The 21,577-nt window shown below is 38.8% G+C and overlaps 1 protein-coding gene across 2 annotated transcripts; it reads left to right on the top strand.

The window, feature by feature from the left end:
* The first annotated feature begins 692 nt into the window (after positions 1-692).
* Positions 693-13,208, top strand: dact3a (dishevelled-binding antagonist of beta-catenin 3a). 2 transcript variants are annotated; one of them, XM_060895459.1, is made up of 4 exons: positions 693-1,317; positions 8,032-8,137; positions 9,652-9,762; positions 11,486-13,208. In XM_060895459.1, exons 1-4 carry the CDS (start codon positions 1,072-1,074, stop codon positions 13,006-13,008), a joined length of 1,986 nt encoding a protein of 661 aa, XP_060751442.1. In that variant the 5' UTR covers positions 693-1,071; the 3' UTR covers positions 13,009-13,208. The 2 variants fall into 2 exon arrangements, with proteins under 2 accessions (XP_060751442.1, XP_060751441.1); XM_060895458.1 differs by having other exon boundaries at positions 694-1,317; positions 11,483-13,208.
* The last annotated feature ends 8,369 nt before the right edge of the window (positions 13,209-21,577 follow it).

The following is a 21,577-nucleotide window of genomic DNA, read 5'->3' as shown; positions in this document are numbered from 1 at the left end:
TTTATCTTAAGGCTGTAGGTCACTTTAGTTACTGCTGAAAAATCCAGAAGTTGTAAATAATTACCTGTCCCTTACAGTTTGTTTGGTACCTGCTTTCCTAGAAAGCTAATCACTATTAAAAACAATTCCAATTTTCCAAACCACCATGGATACTGTGATAAACTATTGAGGCTGCTCTGCTTCTAAAAAAAAATGACAGGTTTCGCATGATAATAATATTTCGAATAATATTTTATTCTGCTCAGTGATGTGGTGAATACAGAGCTTATGCCAGGAACACAAATTACAAGACCAGGATACATCCTGGATTGGACTAGCAATAATCTCATTTGTTTAATTAAAATGTGAGTGTGGTAATAGGTAAGAGATTTAATCTGATATTATAACAACTATTTTGAAATTGCTAAATGTTCATTCATCTCACTAATCTTTAGTGCAAACTTTTTCCTGTTCTGGATCAAGGTGAATCCAGAGCTTTACTCCAGGTGTAAATGCTTTGTGCCATTTAATTCATTTCATTTCATTGTGTTCTATAAAGTGAATTCAAAAACAAATTAAATGAAAATTTTCAAACTATCCAGATTCATAATCCTTATTACTACAATTCCTTTTCGAATATCGTAAAACATTGTCCAGACCTTTAGTGAGAAAAAGTGGGTCATTTGAACTTATCAAATCACTCCATTAATTCTGCTCTGGACATCTTTTGCTCTTTTCAGCTGTCAAATCATACAACCAACAAACCCTAAACTCGGATCGGAGGCGTGGTCATCTTATAAATATTAATTATGAGGGAAAGAAATTCTGGCCAATCAGAATTGCATATGGGTGGTATGCTAATTAGCAATTGACAGCTGCAGAAGAATCCCATGCAGTCCAGGCGTAGCAGAGCAGAGATGGAGAATGGAGTTGGAGTTTTGGGAAGCTGCGGTTTTAACTGCGGTTTTTGAGCATGGTTAACCGGGTAGAATGGTAACACAAGTCTCGGGACAATAGGAGGGTGTATGTAGAGTACATCGGTGGAGTTTTATTTAGTTGTTCCACGGGGTTTATTTATAAAAAAGCGGTTTTATGATGCACCGAGCTTTTTCTTTTGCGATGGCGGCAGAACGGAGCCGGTATAAGGAGAGACTGGAGGCGACTCTGGCCGGTTTGTGTGAGCTGGAGATGCTGAAGCAACGCCAGGAGAGTCTCGTCCTCAGCGCGCTCAGTCTTGGAGACTCCGTCCCAGGCTGTGTGCGCGCACCGTGGCCACTCATTCGGCACTGCTTCCCTAGTTCTGCAAACCTGGAGCAGGAACCACAAGCAGAACAGCAGGTAAAAATAATAGAGTTCAGAGAAAGTGCACACTCATTTATACTACTGCAATACTTGTCTGATTTATTATCTTGAACCTGGATTTAGTAGAGGTTTAGTAGAGGTTCTTTTCAAAATGCATAAACATTTGCATCTCATGTTTGGTTACACAACTGTCTCTGTTTTCATCTGCATGTTTATGGATGAAAAGTGTCTTCTTGAGATTTCTTTGGCGCACCAGACATAAACTGAAGAACCCTTTAGGGACCAAGCAATGAGAGGAATGTTTCAAGCACTTTTTATATAGGAACATTTCAACTGCATTTCTAGATACAGTTTTATGACCAAGTTTAATGGTTGAGGATAAATAAATATCATGCATCCAAATTGCTAGATAATTAGAAAAAATATCATGAATCAGTTAAGAAAAGAAAACATCAGCATAATTGAATACTCACAATCCAGAAAGCAGCACACACACAAGGCTTCTGTCAGTTCTCTAAACCATGGAAAGTGTAATTTTTATGGAAGAAATCAGACCATGGGTGACCAGATGATGACTGTCAGCATGTGCCTCAAAACCACACACTAACACTTTACTACTGGATCCCAACAATACCGTCCACAAGCAAGTAATAACAGTATACTTTGGGTGCAAATGTATAGTTTTTCATTTAAGTGAGCAATCCTGTTTGTGGCCAGCAATCTTTCCTAGGCTAAATATAATTTGCAGCAAAAGTTTTTAAGGGCTGTGAAGCCGAGTTCTGCATTTAGCTGTTATTTTAATATAAAAGTTAAAAAGTTAGATGATATCTGGAAAGTGCAATGTATTGGATTCTTGAAACTACAGGACACCGCAACATCTACTACAGATCCCCATATCCCTTCTGCTCCTGTAGGTTTGTTATCTTTTTTCCAGAGAAATAGCGTCTGCAGAGGCCTAATCTCATTGTTTGAGTATGTGACAGGCTCTGGTGGAAAGAAGTGGGGGGTCTGTGTACCAGCAAGCCACCATGTGTTTGTGTGTGTGTGTGTTGGGGGCCAGGGGGATATCAAGGCTAGTAAAGATATGCAGTAGGCCTGCTGTTCGACAAGCACACTCAAACACACCAGACCAGTTTATTCCTGGCATCATGGTGCTGACAGCAATCTGACAGCAGGCGACAGCTGGGAAAGCACCGTTCATACTGTCCGCAATCTGGGTGTGTGTGTGTGCATGCATGTGCGTGAATTGTGCCGCATTGTACCTCATTGAGCAACTGTGTCTGTGTGTCATGTGCCCGCTATCAGTATTCGCTCGCACGTCCGGCTGCACAGAGGTGCCTGAGTGCTGGACGGAGATTATATGTGCACGTGCCGTTGTTTTCTGATTGGTCATGAAAAATGTATTAGATTCTGGAAAGTTTAAGTGGACTCATTGAGGTTCAGTCAGCATGAGTCCTGGGTGCAAACGTTTAGTTTTTCATTTAAGTGAACATTTTTCTGATGTGGGCTCTTGTGACTGTGAGGCTGGCAATTATTTCCTGAGCTAAATATCATTTACGGTCAATGTTTCTTCTTTCTTTGGAGCAGAGAGCTGCTTTTAGAACTTATTTTTAGTATAAACCCGTTTGTCTCGTGGCCGCTTCTCCAAATTTCAGCCCTGGATAAACTCATTTATGGGCTCTGGAGGTTAGTCTATGGGGCCTAGGAGAAAACTGTGTTGTATCTGTTGGCTTGATGCTCTAATTACCACAATCAGTATCCCTGCCAGCATAACAACGAAGGAGCAGAAGAGCAATTGAGAAGTGAGATAGAAGAGCATAAGAGCAATTGGCCTGTGAGTCAATAAAATAAATGTTCAATACAATCGTGTTTGAGTGTTGTCTGTTGGGCATCTTCCTCTCAGTCCTCTTCTCTGCATCCAGTTATTCCCTAACATCATTCTGTTCCCATGTTAATTTGTGTTATGTCATAATTTTAAGCTAACAGGCACTGGGTGATTTAGTCTGAGGCCAGGGGGATGGGTGTGTAGGTATGGGGGTGTAGGGCTGTTGGGTAAGGTTACAGACGTAGTACAGACTCCAGCCAACTCTTCCATGGATGAGTGGTGTAGATTAGTCAAATGGAGTCTGACTTTGAGTGTGGAGGAGTGAAAGAGAGTTTAAAATTGAGAATAAGATCCATGCAGCTTTGCACGCAGCAATGGAATTTGTTACATTACATCATCTCCTTAGACATTTCAAAGTAAATAATGGTCTTGTTAAACTTCAGCTATTTGTGACTCATCAAAACAAATTATATTTTTTTAGCATGTGTTCATTTCTGTAATTGCAGACACTGTATTTCACACCAAGGAATCTTCTGAAAATATCTTTATTCCTTGACTTTGGCTAAACTGCTAATCAGTCAAACATCAGTGGCCAACAGCACCATACATGGGTGCAGCTCAAGGAATGCACAAGCAAAGATAAAAAGAAAGGCCTTATTGTCGTCGCTGTAGTCTTTGTATTTCTATGAAATGACATCACTGCAAGAGAATCATGGGTCGAGTAGAACCACAGAGCCTTTATGTTCAGAATTCCAGCCTAGCTATTTCCTGCCACACTAACAGAGCAGATGTGCCACCTCGCCATTGTGCCTGATTGAGGACTACTTGTCACCAATTATGGCTTTTCATAGAAAATGTGGTTATAGATGTGGTCTGTTTAGACACACACACACACACACACACACACACACACACACACACACACACTTACTTGGATCAACACTGTTCTAGACTCATCAATCAAATACAGGACAAATCAAATTACATTTTTGACATGACACAACCCTGCCGTTGTGAATACCCTGACATTTTTATCATCCAAGTTTAGGTAGGGTAATTTTTGGTGGGGAAGTAGGTGCTGCGCAGAGCAATAGTGGGACAGCAGAGCAGTGTGGATCGGCTCAGCATGTGATGGGGGTGGGGAGATTTAGGGGGTGTGGACGGACTCTGCAGAGAAACAAATGATCATTGAAGCAGTGGCCTCACAGGAGCCCCTTAACCACAGAGCTTAAGCCAACACTTGCATTAGCACATTTAGATGAGAGCACAGCAACAGCTCTTATTTCTGCTATGATGGCAGAAAGGAAAAAATCAGGTCATAAATTACATTTCATATTTAATACATCACTGAACCTATGTGGGAAAGTGTTTTAGCAGATCATGGGCAAAATCACTGTATAGGATTGCTTTTACAGCCTTGCAGAGCATGGTATGCTAATTTAGGCAAACACATCTTGCTACAGTACGTTGGAGCTGCAGCTGTCTGCTTCTATGTTTATGTAGTACAGAAAACTACCCAATAAATACAAAGCTAATGTCTGAAGATTGTCCTCAGTAAATCATTTAGTATACAGTAATTAAAAACTTTAATGGGATGTTTTTAGCCTGCTGAACTGCACAATGTACTAAGCGCATAATAATAATATTAATATTAATAACAATAATAATAATAATAGGTAACAAATGAATCTGAAGATAACATCAGACGTCTTTTTGTCCAAGTTCAATCAGTCAACTATCCACTAGTGTCTTTTTCAATTTCCCTCCGTTCCTTTGGGCCACATGCACTCTCTCACTCCTACGTGTCATTTTACACTTAAGCGTTGTTAATACAATGAATCAGGGTGTGTGGGTGAGGGTGTAGCTGTTAACAGTGCCACATATGCAAAAATCTGGAATAGGTCTAGAATATTACAACCAGGCATTTCTTAATTATTATTATTGTTATTATTTTAATTTTCACACCTTCTTGAGATTCCTTTATATTTTTTCTTCTCTGTCTGACTCATTGTTGTGTAATCTGCGGTCAGATATTTAGAAAAGAGCAATCAGGTGGAACTAATTTTGGGAGATAAGGCTGAGACTCCTTTAATAAATGGGACGTTGTGTTCTTTTCACTCCCGGATATCTCATAGTGTGTGACTGAGTGCATTGATGAGATGCTGATTCACCCTCTCTTTCTCACTCATCTGGGAATACTAAATCCTGCTCACTCAGGATGCAACACACAGATACCAGAGGACTTCAGTGTAATGGAAAAAGTAGCATCAGACAGACTGTATAAAGACTTCACTGATTATACACAGTGTGTTTAGTCTGTTTCGGCCCTACGTTCATTTTGTAAATAATCAGCTTAATTCCTATTGAATGTCAACTGGAGCTTTTAGTTTACAGACTTACAAAATGACTTGCATTGACTGCAGTGACTTGAAATATTGATTAACATTTAAAATGAAGGGATTGATCACTGGTGTTTGTTAAATATCTTCCATTAGGTTTATAGCTTGATTATATTCTGTCTTGTACAAGGAGAACTCCTATTTCATTATGTCATGTAATGCTATACCTGTGTTTATAGGGATACATAAGAACTACATTAGCCCTTAGTTACAACAGAGATAAGCTGACAGAAAGATTAGTTATTTTAGCAGGCATCAGCTGTCCTTAGACATGTTATGAGTTTATGCAGTGACACGTACAAAGCTGACTTACATCAGAACATCATGACATCTGACCTTGTAGCTCAGTGTTCTGGTATGTCACAAACCGGTGATGATGGAAAAGTGAACAAAGTGTCTCCTGAACTTATCTCCTGGTGAAAACACTGAAAAATGTAAACCTTCTGAAGGGACAGGGTGAAATAATATGGCTCTGATAATTCTTACACTGTAATGCTACATTCACACATACAGCGACTTACAGTGGCAAAGCGACTTCCTGTGACGTTGGTGTGACCAGTAATGTAACAAAGTTGTGAAAAGTTGAACGTTATGCAAAATAAAGAGCGAAACGTGCAGCAACTATCAATGGGAGTGAAGACAATAGAGCACACACTGCTTCTCCTTTATCTCATACCATATGATGCGTATCTGTACACTGTTGAATTTTATATACAAACACCAAATCTCCCTCCAGAATGTTTTATTTTAGCAGCAAGAAATCGTATTGGAATGCTAGTTGCACCACCCACTGATAAACCTTATTATTCTGCCTACCAGTATTAGGAACACCTACTGTCTACTTAAGAGTACAGCAACTGGTGACTTGTGTGAACGTAGCTTGACAACAGATTTATGCATACTTTCTCTGATTCTTAAGTACAGTGCCCTCCATTTTACTACCTCTGGTGGGCTGAATCCCATATTTGACAATTTTCCATAAATGTCTTCTTGAGAATAAAATATTATACATTTTTTCTAGTCTTTAGGTGTTCAGTTTTTGTGAGCCTGAGCTGATGTTAGCCTCAGATCCCTGTTTTTGGTTGACATGAGTGGAACCTGGTGTGGTCTTCTGCTATTGTAATCCGTTTACATGTTGTGTGTCCTGAGATGCATTTCTGCTCATCACAGAGGTGAAGAGTGGTTATTTTAGTTATCGTACTATTATTATTTTTATTATTAATATAAAATTATATAAAATTTTATAAAATTTATATTATTAATATTGTTATTATTATTTTTTTGTATCTTCAGTTTCTGAAATGCTCGACACAAACCCATCTGGCACCAATAACAAAGTCATTTTCATAGAAAACGCGGTCAAGGAAATCACATTTTCCCCATTGTTCTGTTTGTTGTAACCATTACATGAAGCCACTGATCTGTATCTACATTTTTTTAATGTCATGTTAGAGTTGTCTATTCTTTTTTCTATTCAGTAAGAAAAGTGTATATTTCTATCTCTACAAAGTGATTAAAACACATGGCAATGCTGTGACACTTAAAGATCATAATTATGTGACTGACATGCCAGAAAAAGTACTAAAATAAAAAAAAGTCAGTCCTGTACATGTCACAACACAATAACATGAACAAAAATGCGTCAAAATTGACAGATTTTGGATGCCTTTTGGAATAAGCCTTAGTAGATATTTTATGCAAGTTCTTGTAAGTTAAGGGCTTTGAAAAGGATTCAAATATACTTACTATTACTTATACTATTTTGTTTGTTTTACACAATCATGTCTGACTGGAGAGATGGACAAACACATTATTGACTACTGTATTACAAAATAAAAACTATTCATAATTTTAGATTGTAGCAGATTGTATACGTTTGTATGAAATAAGTTAGACTTTAGAGAATGATACCAATTAACTATTACTATTACCATGAATACAAAACTCTTAAATCCCATCAGCAGGACTAGACAACATTAGAATTTATTTTACTGCAGCTACTGAATAATTCACCACGGTTCCAGAATAATAAGCTTGAAGATGAATAACTGAATAATAATCAGGGATTTGAAGGTGTTTGCCTGCTGTCATATTTCCTTCTTGTATGTTGGCCAGAGCTTAACATAGCTACAGTATTATAACAGTGCTGCCTGCTAGCCAGCACTTTGCACCCAAGGTACTGAAACGATGCTGAATAATAAGTGAAATCTTTGAACACTTATTAAGCGGCCAATAAATACAGGCATAAATGTTTTTTAGCATGCTAGATTGCAGCCACACATTATTACCTCTCCATGCTCTCCCTGATGAGTCAGCCAGCATTTGGAAGCTGCTGCACTGTTCATGAAACTTTCACAAACCTAAGGTTCAGCCTTTATACGTTTTTAGTGTTAGCAGAGCAGGTTGAAATGAAGAGTAGCTCTATGTTAGTGACTAACACATGTTATGTTATGTTAGTGACTCAAAAAATCATGTCCTCATGGTGTGTGTGTGTCTGTGTGTGTGTGTGTGTGTGTGTGTGTGTAGGGTTTAATGGCAGTTCTTCAGCAGCAGGTAGGAGAACTGAGAGTGGATACAGAGAACAGCTCACTGGAGCACCTCACAGACACAGGAGATACCGGACCAAGTTCAGGTACACCTCAACTCATTGATCTGTAACTCAGCCACATAAATGTGTATCCCACAATACCTCTGTATGCATTTCACCATAAATGACACCATGGTTTTCTTCAGTGAATCTGCTTGCATGATACAAATCAATTTTTTTTTTTTTTTTTACAGAAATATGGATGTAGGTTTTGGTCTGTAATGAGCTAGCCAAAGATGATAGAGTAGGAGAAGGAAACGTTCCAATGAGACACATTACAGTATGGGAAAAAGAAGACTAAATTGCCTGTATATGACAAGCCTACATCCTACTACATGGCTTAGTGAGAGCTGGTGTAGTCTCGTGTAGGCAGACTTTTAGGCTAACAACAGAAGGTCTGGACTCCATACTAGCAGCTTTTATTGGCCAAAGACCGCACAAGATGGTGTCTGATTGACAAGTAAAACAACCAATCACAGTTTGTTTTATTTAGCGTCATGTTTCAGAGCATGGAAATGTAAAGTCTATGTCCCTAAAAAAACAGACCACCATGCAACACTGTGATGGGCAGTCTGTTTTGTTTTGTTTAATGGATCATGAACACTGAACACTTTGCATGAAGTGGATAGCTATTCTCTCCCATACCCAAAATAATTCTTCCCATAGTTACCGAATGCTGTCCATTAAAACTAAAGTCAATTTTTTTAAATAAAAAAATCCTTGTACTGTGTCTTAGTAAATGTCATTGTGAGCAGTGATGTGAGAAAGAGCATTTCAAAGCTGCAAGTTGTGCATCACTCTTCAATCCTTATCAACTAATTTAGAGTCAGATCACATGCCAGGTCAGAAAAACCGATCCAGACTTATTTTTGTAAGCTATTAAGACAGGAGGATCATGGAGTAAAAAAAAAAAACTCCAGACTTAACATCCACCATCCATCAATAAGCTATCAGATTCCGTTTACGTTCATTGTTAACAGTGGAGTTAAAAAAGCAGTGAAGCTGGACATTAAATTTGCAGCACAAAAAACAGCTTAAACATAGTAATGTTCTGAAACATTTTTTTCTTCTACTATGGAAAATACCTATTACTTAAATACCCAGATACATAATACATAAAATCTACATAATACCATTTTGTCTTAGGGTTACATGAGATTTATATTATATAAGCAATATCAAAGCTGTTAGAGTCAGTATTAGAATAATCATTGCTTACAAACAACTAGTTAATTTTTCTTAAAGTTGGGATGAGTCTAAATTCATCAACATAACAAAGAAACATATTGCCAAATACTCTTCACAGAGAGCATTTAGCTTAGTATGACGTACTCTACAAAATGTTTCACTTATTGGCTATATAACCATACTGTTCTGTTTAAAGCTAGCCTGTGGCTCTGCTATAAAAACAAAAATCTCTCGCAAAGTGGTTGTAGTCATACTGTTTGCACTGCAGGGACATTCTTTTAGCACACAGTATATTAAGACTGTATCAAACTCAGACTTCTCACAGATTTATGTATTTGTTAATCTGACTCAGAGTTTGTGTAATTGGCCAGGTTTCTGTGAGCAGAGAGAGAGTCAGTCTCCTCTGGACTCCGGTGACCTCTCTTCCAGGACCTCATTCCCCATCCAGTCACCTAGTTCCAGTGAAAGACTTAAGTCTGTGGGTAAGTAGCCCACCAAAGCTCCTCTTCCTTCATTTTCACAATTATGTCTCAATAGTAATCGTTTGAAATTAATTAGAATTAAAATGCCTCATGGTACTCGCTTTAACTGGTAGTCTAATTTTGCTGAATTTACCTTTTTTAAGTTTTTTTTTAACTTCAGTGCAGTTAAGGGGTTAACCTGAAAACATCCTATAATTACATCAGTCAAAATGTCCTACAGGCAGGAACAGACCTACCGTTTAGTCAAGAGATTTGCTGTGAACTGAGACCTCACTGTGTGCATGCAGACCTAGGACACAGACAGAACGGCAGTATATTCAGAGAAAAGCGAGCATACACACACACACAGTTTATGGGTTTGCGTTCTCAGTTTTTACATAAAATCCCAAATTAGTCACAGTCAACTAGTAGTAGGTCTGTCCTCAGGTGTCATGTCATAATCGTTTCCTCACAATGAGAACACAACCAGAATACTCTGCCTTAATTATCTGTAACTGTCCACTGATACAGTACATTTTCTCTTCTAGTATGTCTTACAGACATGAACTACTATAAACATCCCTTAATTGTGGGATGCTGCCACTGAGAGGATGGTCAGGTGTGATGAATTAAACAGTAGTAATAGTTGCACTGATAGGTGGGACCATAGTTATTAACACACACACATGCACGCACGTACACTCTCACTCACACTCACACACATACACACACACACACACACACACACACACACACACACACACACAAATGTGTGCACACAGCACGTTAGCAATAGTTTACATTGTGTGACTGTTCAAAATATTTTTTATGAAACTTTATATATATTCACAAACTTTATGAGTATGAAATAAAAGATTGTGTATATTTTTAGAAAAGAATATAGTTTCATAAGGGCTTTTATTTTCTGGCCTAGTCAAAAATGGTTATACATTAGATAAATCACATAAACACAGTCACATAAACAGTGTTATACATCCAAACATATACAATATCACATGATGTTTGTGTCTAAAACAGGCCAGCACTCAATCATACTGGCAAATTATACTGTTTTACTTAAACCAAAACCACACTTACACTCTCTGCCTCTGCAAACAACACTAGGGTTAATTTCTGGCCCCAGATATTTTCCAGTGTTCAAGACAATTGCACTGGCTTAATGTTTATTTAATTAAATGCCTGAACCACGAACACCACATTGGTCAAAATACACCAAAGTCCTTTTTTTTTTTGGAAAAGGGCTATAATGTGCAATGTCAACTAATCAGATTAATACATACTCTACCCAGACTATTTTGGATAGATTTAAATATAGGTTGATACTGTATAGAAAAGCTAATACTTCCACTGCATGTTAATGAATTAAAACAGCTCAAACAGCTCAAACAATTAGTTTATTTATTTCTTTTTTATTTTGCTATATTAACTTTATTAATAATAACATTAAATAACAACAATAGCATATACAGTATAACTTATGCATAATATTTTGTATCAGTCAGTCAGATGAAGATTAACTATATTAGCATATTGGAAAATAATTCTTATGGCTGGTGGTTGAAATAACATAGTCTTGATAAAACAAGAACTTTGAGTCTTTAGATACGGGTGTAAATAAAACCTGTTGACCAGCCTTAAACTGTTTACTTGCCTGTCTGTTAATTTCATATGGTTGACATCTTGCATTCTGGTTTCGCTCTAAATGGGGCTCTCTTTACAGCAGATACATTTGTGACCAGTCGTGATGGACTGCAGGACTGTGGAGGCTCTGCAGGACGATCTCCAGTTCCACGCTTGCTCTCAGGCCCCCAGCCACCTCTAATGGGTCTATCAAAGAGAGGTGGGGAGGTGGAGCACTGGCTATGGCCTGAAAGTAATGGAGCAGGAGATGAAGTTGATTCCACTGCAGAGGACTACCATCAGGCTCAGAATGTGGAGACCTACATAGTGGGTCTGATCCAGCGACGTCTTCTGGCCACAAAGCAGTGCAAACCTCGCACCAACATGAGTCCTGAGGCCAGAGGAGTGATGAGGCAAAGTAGTCTTTGCCGCAAGGAATCTGTCTTCATTCCTGATCACTGCAAGGTGTCTTCAAGCCCCGAGAGACCAACATGGTGCACATATAACCTTGAAGAGGAGCGGCTTAGGGGTTTTTCCCCTGGAGAGCACCCCCCTTCTCACTATCCAAGGCTTGAGGAGCAGATCCCTGCTCATTTCTCAAGACCTGAGGAGCAGCACCCTAGCCATTATCCCAGGCCTGAGGAGAAGCTGTCTACACAATATTCCAGGGCTGCACTGCCAGGAATTCACTCCACATCTCTGGATTTCACCTCTGGAGATTTAGACCCAAGCAGTAGTGAAGCAGACTCACCCCATCATTACCAGCTCCCACACTCACCGTCTTCAGAAGAGCAGTTAGTCAATGCACAATACATCCCAGCACAGCCATGCCAAGCACCAATGAGAGCCAAAACATCTCGTGCTCATGCAGCCCCAAAAGCCAGCCGTGGTGGTGACACTTACTCCCCTGAAAGACCACAGCCCAAGCCACGGGCCATGCCAAAGAAGTGCCGTTTTAGTGAAGAAAAGACAACAACTAAGAAACCTGGACGAAAAGCCTGTCGTTCACAGTCAGAGAATAGCCTTTTGGGACAGAAGGGTGTCCCTGAACGAAAGTACAGTACAGTGGAGCGAGACACTGGCCGCACTAACCAGTCCAAATCACGACGCCAGCAGACCAGCCTTGGGCACCGCCGCTGGCGTTCTACACTAGAGCTCAGCCAGGATGAAGCCGAGCCCACACCAGAGCGAGAGGTCAGACGCACCCGCAGATCTAGACCTACAGCTTCTGCACCAACCTATGTCTACAATCAGACTCCTCAGCACCTTCATTCACATCATCCACACCACTTTCCTCATCCTCACCTTCACTCAGACTACCCACTGCAAACCTCAGTGTGCCGTCCAGAGGGGGGCTACAAGCACTCAGGCCCTGGAGAGTGGGAGTCCAGTCTGAGTGAAGGGGAGTCCCCTGGCTCCAGTTCAATGTCTAGTGACTCTGACGAGAGTGGAGGACTGGTGTGGCCTCAGCAACTTGCTCCACCATTGGCTCCTCCTTCACCCCCCACACCTTCTGGGGCACCCCTGCAATCTAAAGCCTTGGTAAAGATTAAAGCCTCACATGCTCTCAAGAAGAAGATCCTTCGTTTCAGAACTGGTTCTCTCAAAGTCATGACCACTGTTTGAGCTACCGGTTTGAGCATCTGTGGAGGTCTTTTCTCTTTACAGTCTTGGGATACAATGCAGAAAGATCTGAGTTCAGGCTACCTGCCTCAGATTATGGTGAATCTAAACCTAAAACCACCATGTATATAATTGTGTATGTGATAAAAATGCTTGTATTTATGATTGTACTCTGTAAATAAAAAACTGGCATTGTGGCTTTAGGATGTTTGTGGTTTAAGAGACAATGGTTTGAACACCTGCATGCTACAAAACAATCTTTTTGTGTAAAATATATTTATGGTATTACATTAGTTTCAGTCAAAGCAATCCATATTAATGCAGTACAAGAAAAATATTTTAGCTTCTCCACACTGAGAAAGAGACAAGGAAGTATCAGTGATCCGTGACGAGAAAAATAGAAACTCTTATAGTCTGCCCTGCCCTGACAGATGCAGACAAAGAAACATGCCAAGCATAATACAGACAACTCACAGGAAGACAAACAGGCTCATGTGCAGTGTTACACTCCCACAATAGGAAGCCAGAGGCAAACCCTGGAGTAGATGCCTGTGCGAACTAATAGCAATTATGTCTCAGCATTCCACAATATTTTTTTCTTAGCTTGACCTGGGAAATTTGTTTATTTGTAAGACATAGTGATGTGGGTGTTCCACCATGGCCAGTGTGAGGAAATTAACTGCTGCAGCTTTACACAAAGGCCACCCAGGTTTATGTCTTTAGGGTATAGGCAAAAGGGTAGATGTTCTCAAGAAGGTCCTTTTTGGCAAACTAACAATGTAGGTGCAACTTTCAGCCAAAACTTATGAACACTAATGAGACAATTAACTCCAGCTGCACTATAATTTATCTCTCGGAATTTTGAGACACTTCCTAAACTGGAGGCATGTTATCTAAGGTTGTGGGGATCTGGCAAATTGTTTTTGCAATTGAGATTACCAGTAGGTACCAAAGTAGAAGTTAGATGGTCTACCTGACTGACTAGTGGATAATAAAGGAAAAAGTCCTAGTCCAGTTACAAATAGACCAGGTAGTGAAGATTGACAGGATACTAGATATCATAATTGATGATATATTAATTATCTCATTTTCCACCACACCAGTAGCCAATCACAAACCACTTTTAGCAAAAGTATGCAGACGTGCAAGTGTACATGATGTTTTCCAAGCAGTTTGAAAAGATTTCTTCTTTCTTTTTTGTCTATAGGAGGAAATAGTATGGATCACTCTCCCACATTAGATGAGATTGAGTTGATTAGATTCAATGAGTAGGAGGAATTTGCCAATAATATATTATAGTGGTGAAGTGCACGCATCAGAAAAAGGTAAGCTGTACTTAGACCGGAAACACTATGGCCATTTTTGGAACTAGAGTCTTTAGACTCTGATAGCATCTGTCTGTATCACAAAATTCCTGATCTGGTTATGAACACAATTTCCTGATGTTGGCAAGACTACATGTACTGAGCTATTAACAAGCTAGTTTTCTCCCATAGGGAGATGTAATATATGTACTTTTACTGTAATATATACTAAGTGGGATCCACTAGATGACAACCAAAAGGACAATGTAATGAAGGGATGTTGAGGTGCCATTGCTGATGCAGACAAAAGCATTGAGTCTTTGCCTTTAGCTTCAATCTGAATAAACTCTGGGAAGAAAGAAGCTTTGTGCCTGCTTCTCTATATTTCTAAAACCCACTCTCTTTCTCCCTTTCCCCATCTGGACGTGGTTAAAGAGGCTCCCTTCAAGGCCAAGAACCTGGAGAATTTCCTGTAAAAGGGGGAGGAGCAGAGTGGGATGAAAATGAAGACAGAAACAAGAAATTAAAACAGCCAGAAAAAGAGGGGAAAAGGAGACTTTTAGCAAGACAGTCCCTACGCCACATCTGGTCTATATTATAAAGAAGAAGGGGGTGGGGGTGGCCTATGATCAGAAACGGGAGAAGGATAAGGGTGGGACTGAACGGAAAAAGAACTACATTGTCGGTGCTTTGTTCAAGTAGGACTGCCATATTTCTTTTGCTCCTCTCTCTCTCTCTCTCTCTCTCTCTCTCTCTCTCTCTCTCTCTCTCTCTCTCTCTCTCTCTCTCTCTCTCTCTCTCTCTCTCTCTCTCTCTCTCTCTCTCTCTCTCTCTCTCTCTCTCTCTCTCTCTCTCTCTCTCTCTCTCTCTCTCTCTCTCTCTCTCTCTTGCACTCTGTGTGAATATGCACATCAGTGAGACTGTCCAGAATGCTGTTCTCTAGAAGTTGACTCACTGCAATATATATTATACAGACTTGGCTGTCTGTATACTTCCTCGTTTTCTCTTGTCATCTCTGAACTTCTCATTTTGCATAATTCATGCACACACTCCCTAACTTTACTCATCTCATCTGAAGACCATTTACAGTTCTGGACTTATGTTTGAATCTGGTTGGCTCTGTATGCATTCCAAAAGTCTGGGAGAGGAGCCAAGCAGAGCAGTGAAGGAAAGAGGGGCAGAAAAAGAGACAGAGTTTGATGCAAAGTGGGGTCTCTGGGACAAGTTACTTTTTAGACAGCTGCACCATGTCCACCAGTCCAGACCTGTTCCCAGCCCCCAAAGCTGGAAGCACAGGACACAACAGGACAAACTATGATTGACAGTAGTTCTGCACTGTGTAAGTCCTAGTATATCTGACAGCTTGACTACTAAAAATTCCACAGGTAGGCAGACCTCAAATATGACTGGACATGATTCTAAAACCTACAGAGCTGACAGTGTTAAATGAATTTTACACTGACATTTTTATGAATACTGCTGAAAAGTACTGGATGTTAGTTATATGTCTAAAAGTATTTGTAAACAGTATTACTACAGTTTATCAGTATATTATAGATTATAAGGTATATCAGGACAGGAGCTTTCTTTCTCTTTCTTTAGAAAGATCCGGCTTCATATTTCTCTATTTCAATCTTTTTCTCCAGCATATTTTATTTGACATCCTGGAAGGAACAAAATGTTTTAGAGCTCATTGTGCTCATCATAGATAGGGCTGCAGTAAGATTGTGCTGGTTGAGTCTAATTGATCAGTTGATTTTGTTGCGCCCCCATGTGACTGAATTTATAAAGTGTAACAAGTAAAAATGTATTTTTATTTCTCGAACATTTTAGTAGCAAAATTACTTTGGGGAAAAAAAAATGATAGAAGCAGTATTTGAGGGCTGACTGTTACTAGTAGGATATAATCATATCTATACTTACCCTTGTATGTAGGCAGTCAGCCTGATGATTTCCTACTGAAGAGAAAAATATATTGCTTCAATTAGAAATACCAGGAAGGATCTTGTGTCTGTTCTGATGTCTGTCTTAAATAAAATCTGGCAGAGCAAATAGAGTAAAAGGATGTCAGCAGTATATTCTATGAAAATATATTGAAAAAAGCTGCATAAATGTGTTGTGTTATAAATGTATCTTACTTCTTGTGAAATACTGTATAAAAAGAGTATAAATGTATATGAAGAAGCTTTTTTGAAAATTGTATCTTTTTAACAAATACATTTAGTGTTTCTATTCCGGTCCAAGAGATCTCCTGCACATTTAGCTATTTTCCCTGTAACTTACTAAAGGGAAGCTATCAGCTACATAACAGGCTTGAGTCTGACTTGGTTGCTTAGAGTAGAGCAAACACTATATACAGTAAATGACGTACATAAAGTCTTAACTGCAGATAATAAAAAAACTCATTAGTCTGCTGGATCAAAAAAGCATCACCATTATTATCTGGCTTTCTGGGATATACAGTGGTATGAAAAAGTGTTTTCCTGATTTTGTATTTTTTTTTTTTTTGCATGTTTTTCACACTTTAATGTTTCAGATGATCAAAAAAATTTATATATTAGTCAAAGATAACACAAGTAAACACAACATGCAGTTTTTAAATAAAGGTTTTTATTATTAAGGGAAAACAAAATCCAAACCCACGTGGTTCTGTGTGAAAAAGATGACTCAACCAAGATGCAGCAGGACAATGATCCAAAACACACCAGCAAATCCACCTCTGAATGGCTGAAGAAAAACAAAATGAAGACTTTGGAGTGGCCTAGTCAAAGTCACAACAGGATTAAGGAGATGCTGTGGCATGACCTTAAAAAGGTGGTTCATGCTCAAAAAGCCTCCAATGTGGCTGAATTACAACAATACTGCAAAGATGAGTGGACCAAAATTTCTCAACAGTGCTGTAACAGACAAGTTATCGCAAACGCTTGATTGCAGTTCTTGCTGCTAAGGGTGGCTTAACCAGTTATTATAATTAGGGGACAAACACTTTTTCACACAGGGCCATGTAGGTTTGGATTTTGTTTTCCCTTAATAATAAAAACATTCATTTAAAAACTGCATGTTGTGTTTACTTGTGTTATCTTTGATTAATATTTCAATTTGTTTGATATTCTGAAACTTTAAAGTGTGACAAACGTGAAAAAAAAATCAGGAAGGGGCAAACACTTTTTCACACCACTGTACACAATATAAAATGCAGTCTTTTATGGTACATCATCAGTATGGCATTTTAGGGAGCTGTCAGAACATTTAAATTTTAAATAGTTCTAGTCTATATAAAATCATTGAATCTAGTTCTACTCAAGTCTATAAATATATAAATAGTGACAGTATTTGTAATTAACAATTTAGGAAATACAGCAATTTTTTTACAGCCTCTCTATTTTCACAGGCTCAAACCTAACTGGGTAAGCAAACATATTAATTAATTAATTAATAAAACTTGGATGCAAATACTTTGCAAATTTTGACCGCCTAAAGTCTGGAAGCCATAAACATTACCATTACTTTCTCTTTTGTCTCCAGTAAGTGAAAAACTTCCTCAACTGGGTTGATGTCAGGTGACTGAATATTTCATTTCTCTGCTTTAACAAGCTCTTGGGTTGCTTTCATGGTTTGTTTTAGGTCATTGTCCATCTCTACTGTGAAAGTATATCTCTATATATTTCAGAATTCATCCTGCTACTTCTATCAGCAGTCACATCATTAAAAAACACCAGTGAGCCAGATTTTTTATACATTTGGTACATACACATGTCAAAACAAATCTACCACCATGTTTGACAGATGATGTGTTATGCTTTGGATCATGAGCCCTTCCTTTTATTCTCCATGCCCCTCTCTACTCGTAATTCTGGCATAAGTTAATCTTGGATTCATCTGTCCAGTGATTCTTGTTCTGGAACTGGTCAGTCTTTATAAGATGTTTTCTAGTAAAGCCTAATTTGGTCTTTCTGTCCTTGAGTGTTAAAAGTAGTTTGCATCTTGAGGTAAAGCCTCTGTATTTACATTTATGAAGGTGTCTCATGATTGTAGACTTAAACTTTTTGTATTCATTCATTCATTCATTCATTCATCTTCTACCGCTTATCCGAACTACCTTGGGTTACAGGGAGCCCGTCAGGTGTCATCGGGCATCAAGGGAGGATACACCCTGGACGGAGTGCCAACCCATCACAGGGCACACACACACTCTCATTCACTCACGCAATCACACACTACGGACAATTTTCCAGAGATGCCAGTCAACCTACCATGCATGTCTTTGGACCGGGGGAGGAAACTGGAGTACCCGGGGAGAACATGCAAACTCCACACACACAAGGCGGAGGCGGGAATCGAACCCCCAACCCTGGAGGTGTGAGGCGAACGTGCTAACCACTAAGCCACCATGCCCCCCAACTTTTTGTATTATTGATCTTTATATTATTCTTTATAATAACATTTTGTTCTATGTTTATGTTCTGTAAAGCTGCTATGAGACAATGTCAATTGTAAAAAATTTGAATTAAAGTTTTCATTTTATTTTAAACATTGATACGCCTACCTGTACCTACTGTATGGCATATACTTCAGGATATGCAGGAATTCTGCAATCAATTAATTTTTTTTCCATGTTCTGATAGGCCTTTTGGTGTTGCTCAGCCGAGCACTGGTGAGCTGTGGCTAACCTGTGAAGTACTTCTTTTAAAGAATCGATTTTTCAACTCCTAAACTTTCTTCTGTCTCTCTGATAAGTCTGTTGTTTTTTTAGCATAATGATGGGCTTCACTTGCATCAGCACCTCTTTGGACTGTTTTAAATCAACTCTAGAGCTTTTTTCTCTTAATTTGTCATGTAATAACAAGGTCATGTATCTAGGTGCAGTTTGACACAGAAATTCTCTAAGGCATTATAATAATTTATACTTAAAATGTGCAACAACATTGTGGTATTTTTATTTTATTAACTTTAGGAATTAATATATTTGGATTTGCATGATCACTTCATTTATATTCCTTTGATACATGAGACAAAATTTGTATTCAGTTTATATTGATAAACAGTTTACAATATTTCTCATGTTCTCACAGTGATCACATGGGCTTCATCCTGGTTCTCTGGATTACTCACACCTTTTTAGGTGAACTGATGAGTCTACATTTTAATAGTGCCTCATTGCCAGGATTTATGAGATCCACTCTGGATCAAACATCACCTTGACCAGGATAAAGCAATTACTGAAAATGAATAATTGAATAAAATGAGTTACTGAGTAAGGTTTTCTATTTCAAATCTCTTTTGGATTACACTAATCTATCTGTTGAGCTAAAATATTATTTAACTGTTATTTTTAGCAAGTTTTCCAAAAGTTCTTGCCCAAACATATTATGTCACATTGGCATTGGCTTATCCACAAGCAAAACAAATATTAAATGTGTGCCTTTTATGCTTTTAATAAAATTGCAGTAAATGTTCCTAAAGGCCGTGATTTTTAACAGTTGCATTCCTCAGCAGTATCAGCCAGTATTAAAATGACCATGGCTTTATCTACGGGTCACTTTCCGACTCTGGCAGTGTATGTAATGCTGCTTCTCTGCAATTGTTTATTTTGCACTCTTTGATACTGAGCAGGGGGGGCATGGTGGCTTAGTGGTTAGCACGTTCGCCTCACACCTCCAGGGTTGGGGGTTCGATTCCCGCCTCCGCCTTGTGTGTGTGTGGAGTTTGCATGTTCTCCCCGTGCCTTGGGGGTTTCCCCCGGGTACTCCGGTTTCCTCCCCCGGTCCAAAGACATGCATGGTAGGTTGATTGGCATCTCTGGAAAATTGTCCGTAGTGTGTGATTGCGTGAGTGAATGAGAGTGTGTGTGCCCTGCGATGGGTTGGCACTCCGTCCAGGGTGTATCCTGCCTTGGTGCCCGATGACGCCCGATGACAGGCTCCCCATGACCCGAGGTAGTTCGGATAAGCAGTAGAAAATGAGTGAGTGAGTGAGTGATACTGAGCAGCTTTAAATATTGCGTTTTTGGGTAATGCATCTCAATACATTTGAAAATGCTGTCATTTAAATTATGTTTTCATTCAAAGCTGTTAGAAACAGTGAAAAAAACCCTTCAGTTCTTCAGTTGTTGAAACTCAGGGGTCTTTTAGAAAAGGTTTCTTTATAAGGATTGCACAAGACATGAAACAGTGAGCTGCTTCATGTTTGCTCATTTTCATAAATATCCATCTTTACATCATTATGTGTTACTCAACCAGCTTGAGATTTCCTGTTGAGACCACTGATGAAAATGGGATGCAAATATTTGGCAGAGGACCTAAGCTCATAACAAACATTCAGCTTTTCTTTGTCTGTGTACATGATATTCATTAACATATAAAAGGAGAAAAACTTGCCCAGTTAATAATTTCATGGTTATCAGAACACTAGAGAGCACCATAACATCATGTAGAGCACAAAAAACAGGGTTTTTCCTGTTCCAGTCCTATGATCAGGTGGGCAGTTTTCATAAACAATGGATATTCCATTAACCCTGAATTTTGCTTTCAGTTTCAAAAATCCATGTGCACTTTTGTGAACGTATTTCCCTTGCAAATAACAACACCTTTAGGCATGCTTAGTAGCTAACACGAAACTAATTCCTTCTTTTTTACCTTTTCAAACAAACAGAAGGCTATGAAATCACCAGCTCCTTTTTTTAATCAGTTATGGATGCAAATTTAGCTATATATAACTGAATGATACTCACTTTGTATGTAACTTAATCTGATCATTTTAGAATTAAGTGTAAAGAATAAGGTAGCATTTCTATCTAATAATGATCTAAAACATTTTTTTTATATCTGATTAAAACTCCACCTTTATACTAATTTAAATTAGTCTGTTTATTATATAACATGATTATTTATAGTACAAAAACAGGAATGTGTAAAACATCAAAATTTCAACATGCTATGAAGTAAATAATAATCTAATTCTAAAAAGCTGTGAAAGAGTCACAGCATGATGCTCTCCAGTCTCATAGTGGGGGAAATAAAATGTTTTACATGCAGCAATCAAAGAGAAAGGGCAAAGTATTAATAAACAGAGAAAGAAAAAGGGAGGGGAGACAAGTTAATGTGTTGTAAAAAGTACAACAGAGGGAGGGTAACAAGTTAGGTGTGTGTGTGTGTGTGTGTGTGTGTGTGTGTGTGTGTGTGTGTGTGTGTGTGTGTGTGTGTGTGTGTGTGTGAAAGAGAGAGAGAGAGAGAGAGAGAGAGAGAGAGAGAGAGAGAGAGAGAGTGAAA

This window comes from Tachysurus vachellii, chromosome 20 (genome assembly GCF_030014155.1).
Source record: "Tachysurus vachellii isolate PV-2020 chromosome 20, HZAU_Pvac_v1, whole genome shotgun sequence".
Classification (NCBI taxonomy): Eukaryota; Metazoa; Chordata; class Actinopteri; order Siluriformes; family Bagridae; genus Tachysurus; species Tachysurus vachellii.
The sequence above is the reverse complement of the archived record's forward strand: the minus strand, read 5'-3'. Positions and strand labels throughout refer to the sequence as shown.

Excerpts from the sequence above, each read along its gene's own strand:
- dact3a (XM_060895458.1), top strand. The coding sequence starts at position 1,072 with ATGATGCACCGAGCTTTTTCTTTTGCGATGGCGGCAGAACGGAGCCGG. Across the intron at positions 1,318-8,031 it reads AACCACAAGCAGAACAGCAG|GGTTTAATGGCAGTTCTTCA; the intron begins GTAAAAATAATA and ends GTGTGTGTGTAG. Across the intron at positions 9,763-11,482 it reads TGAAAGACTTAAGTCTGTGG|CAGATACATTTGTGACCAGT; the intron begins GTAAGTAGCCCA and ends CTCTCTTTACAG.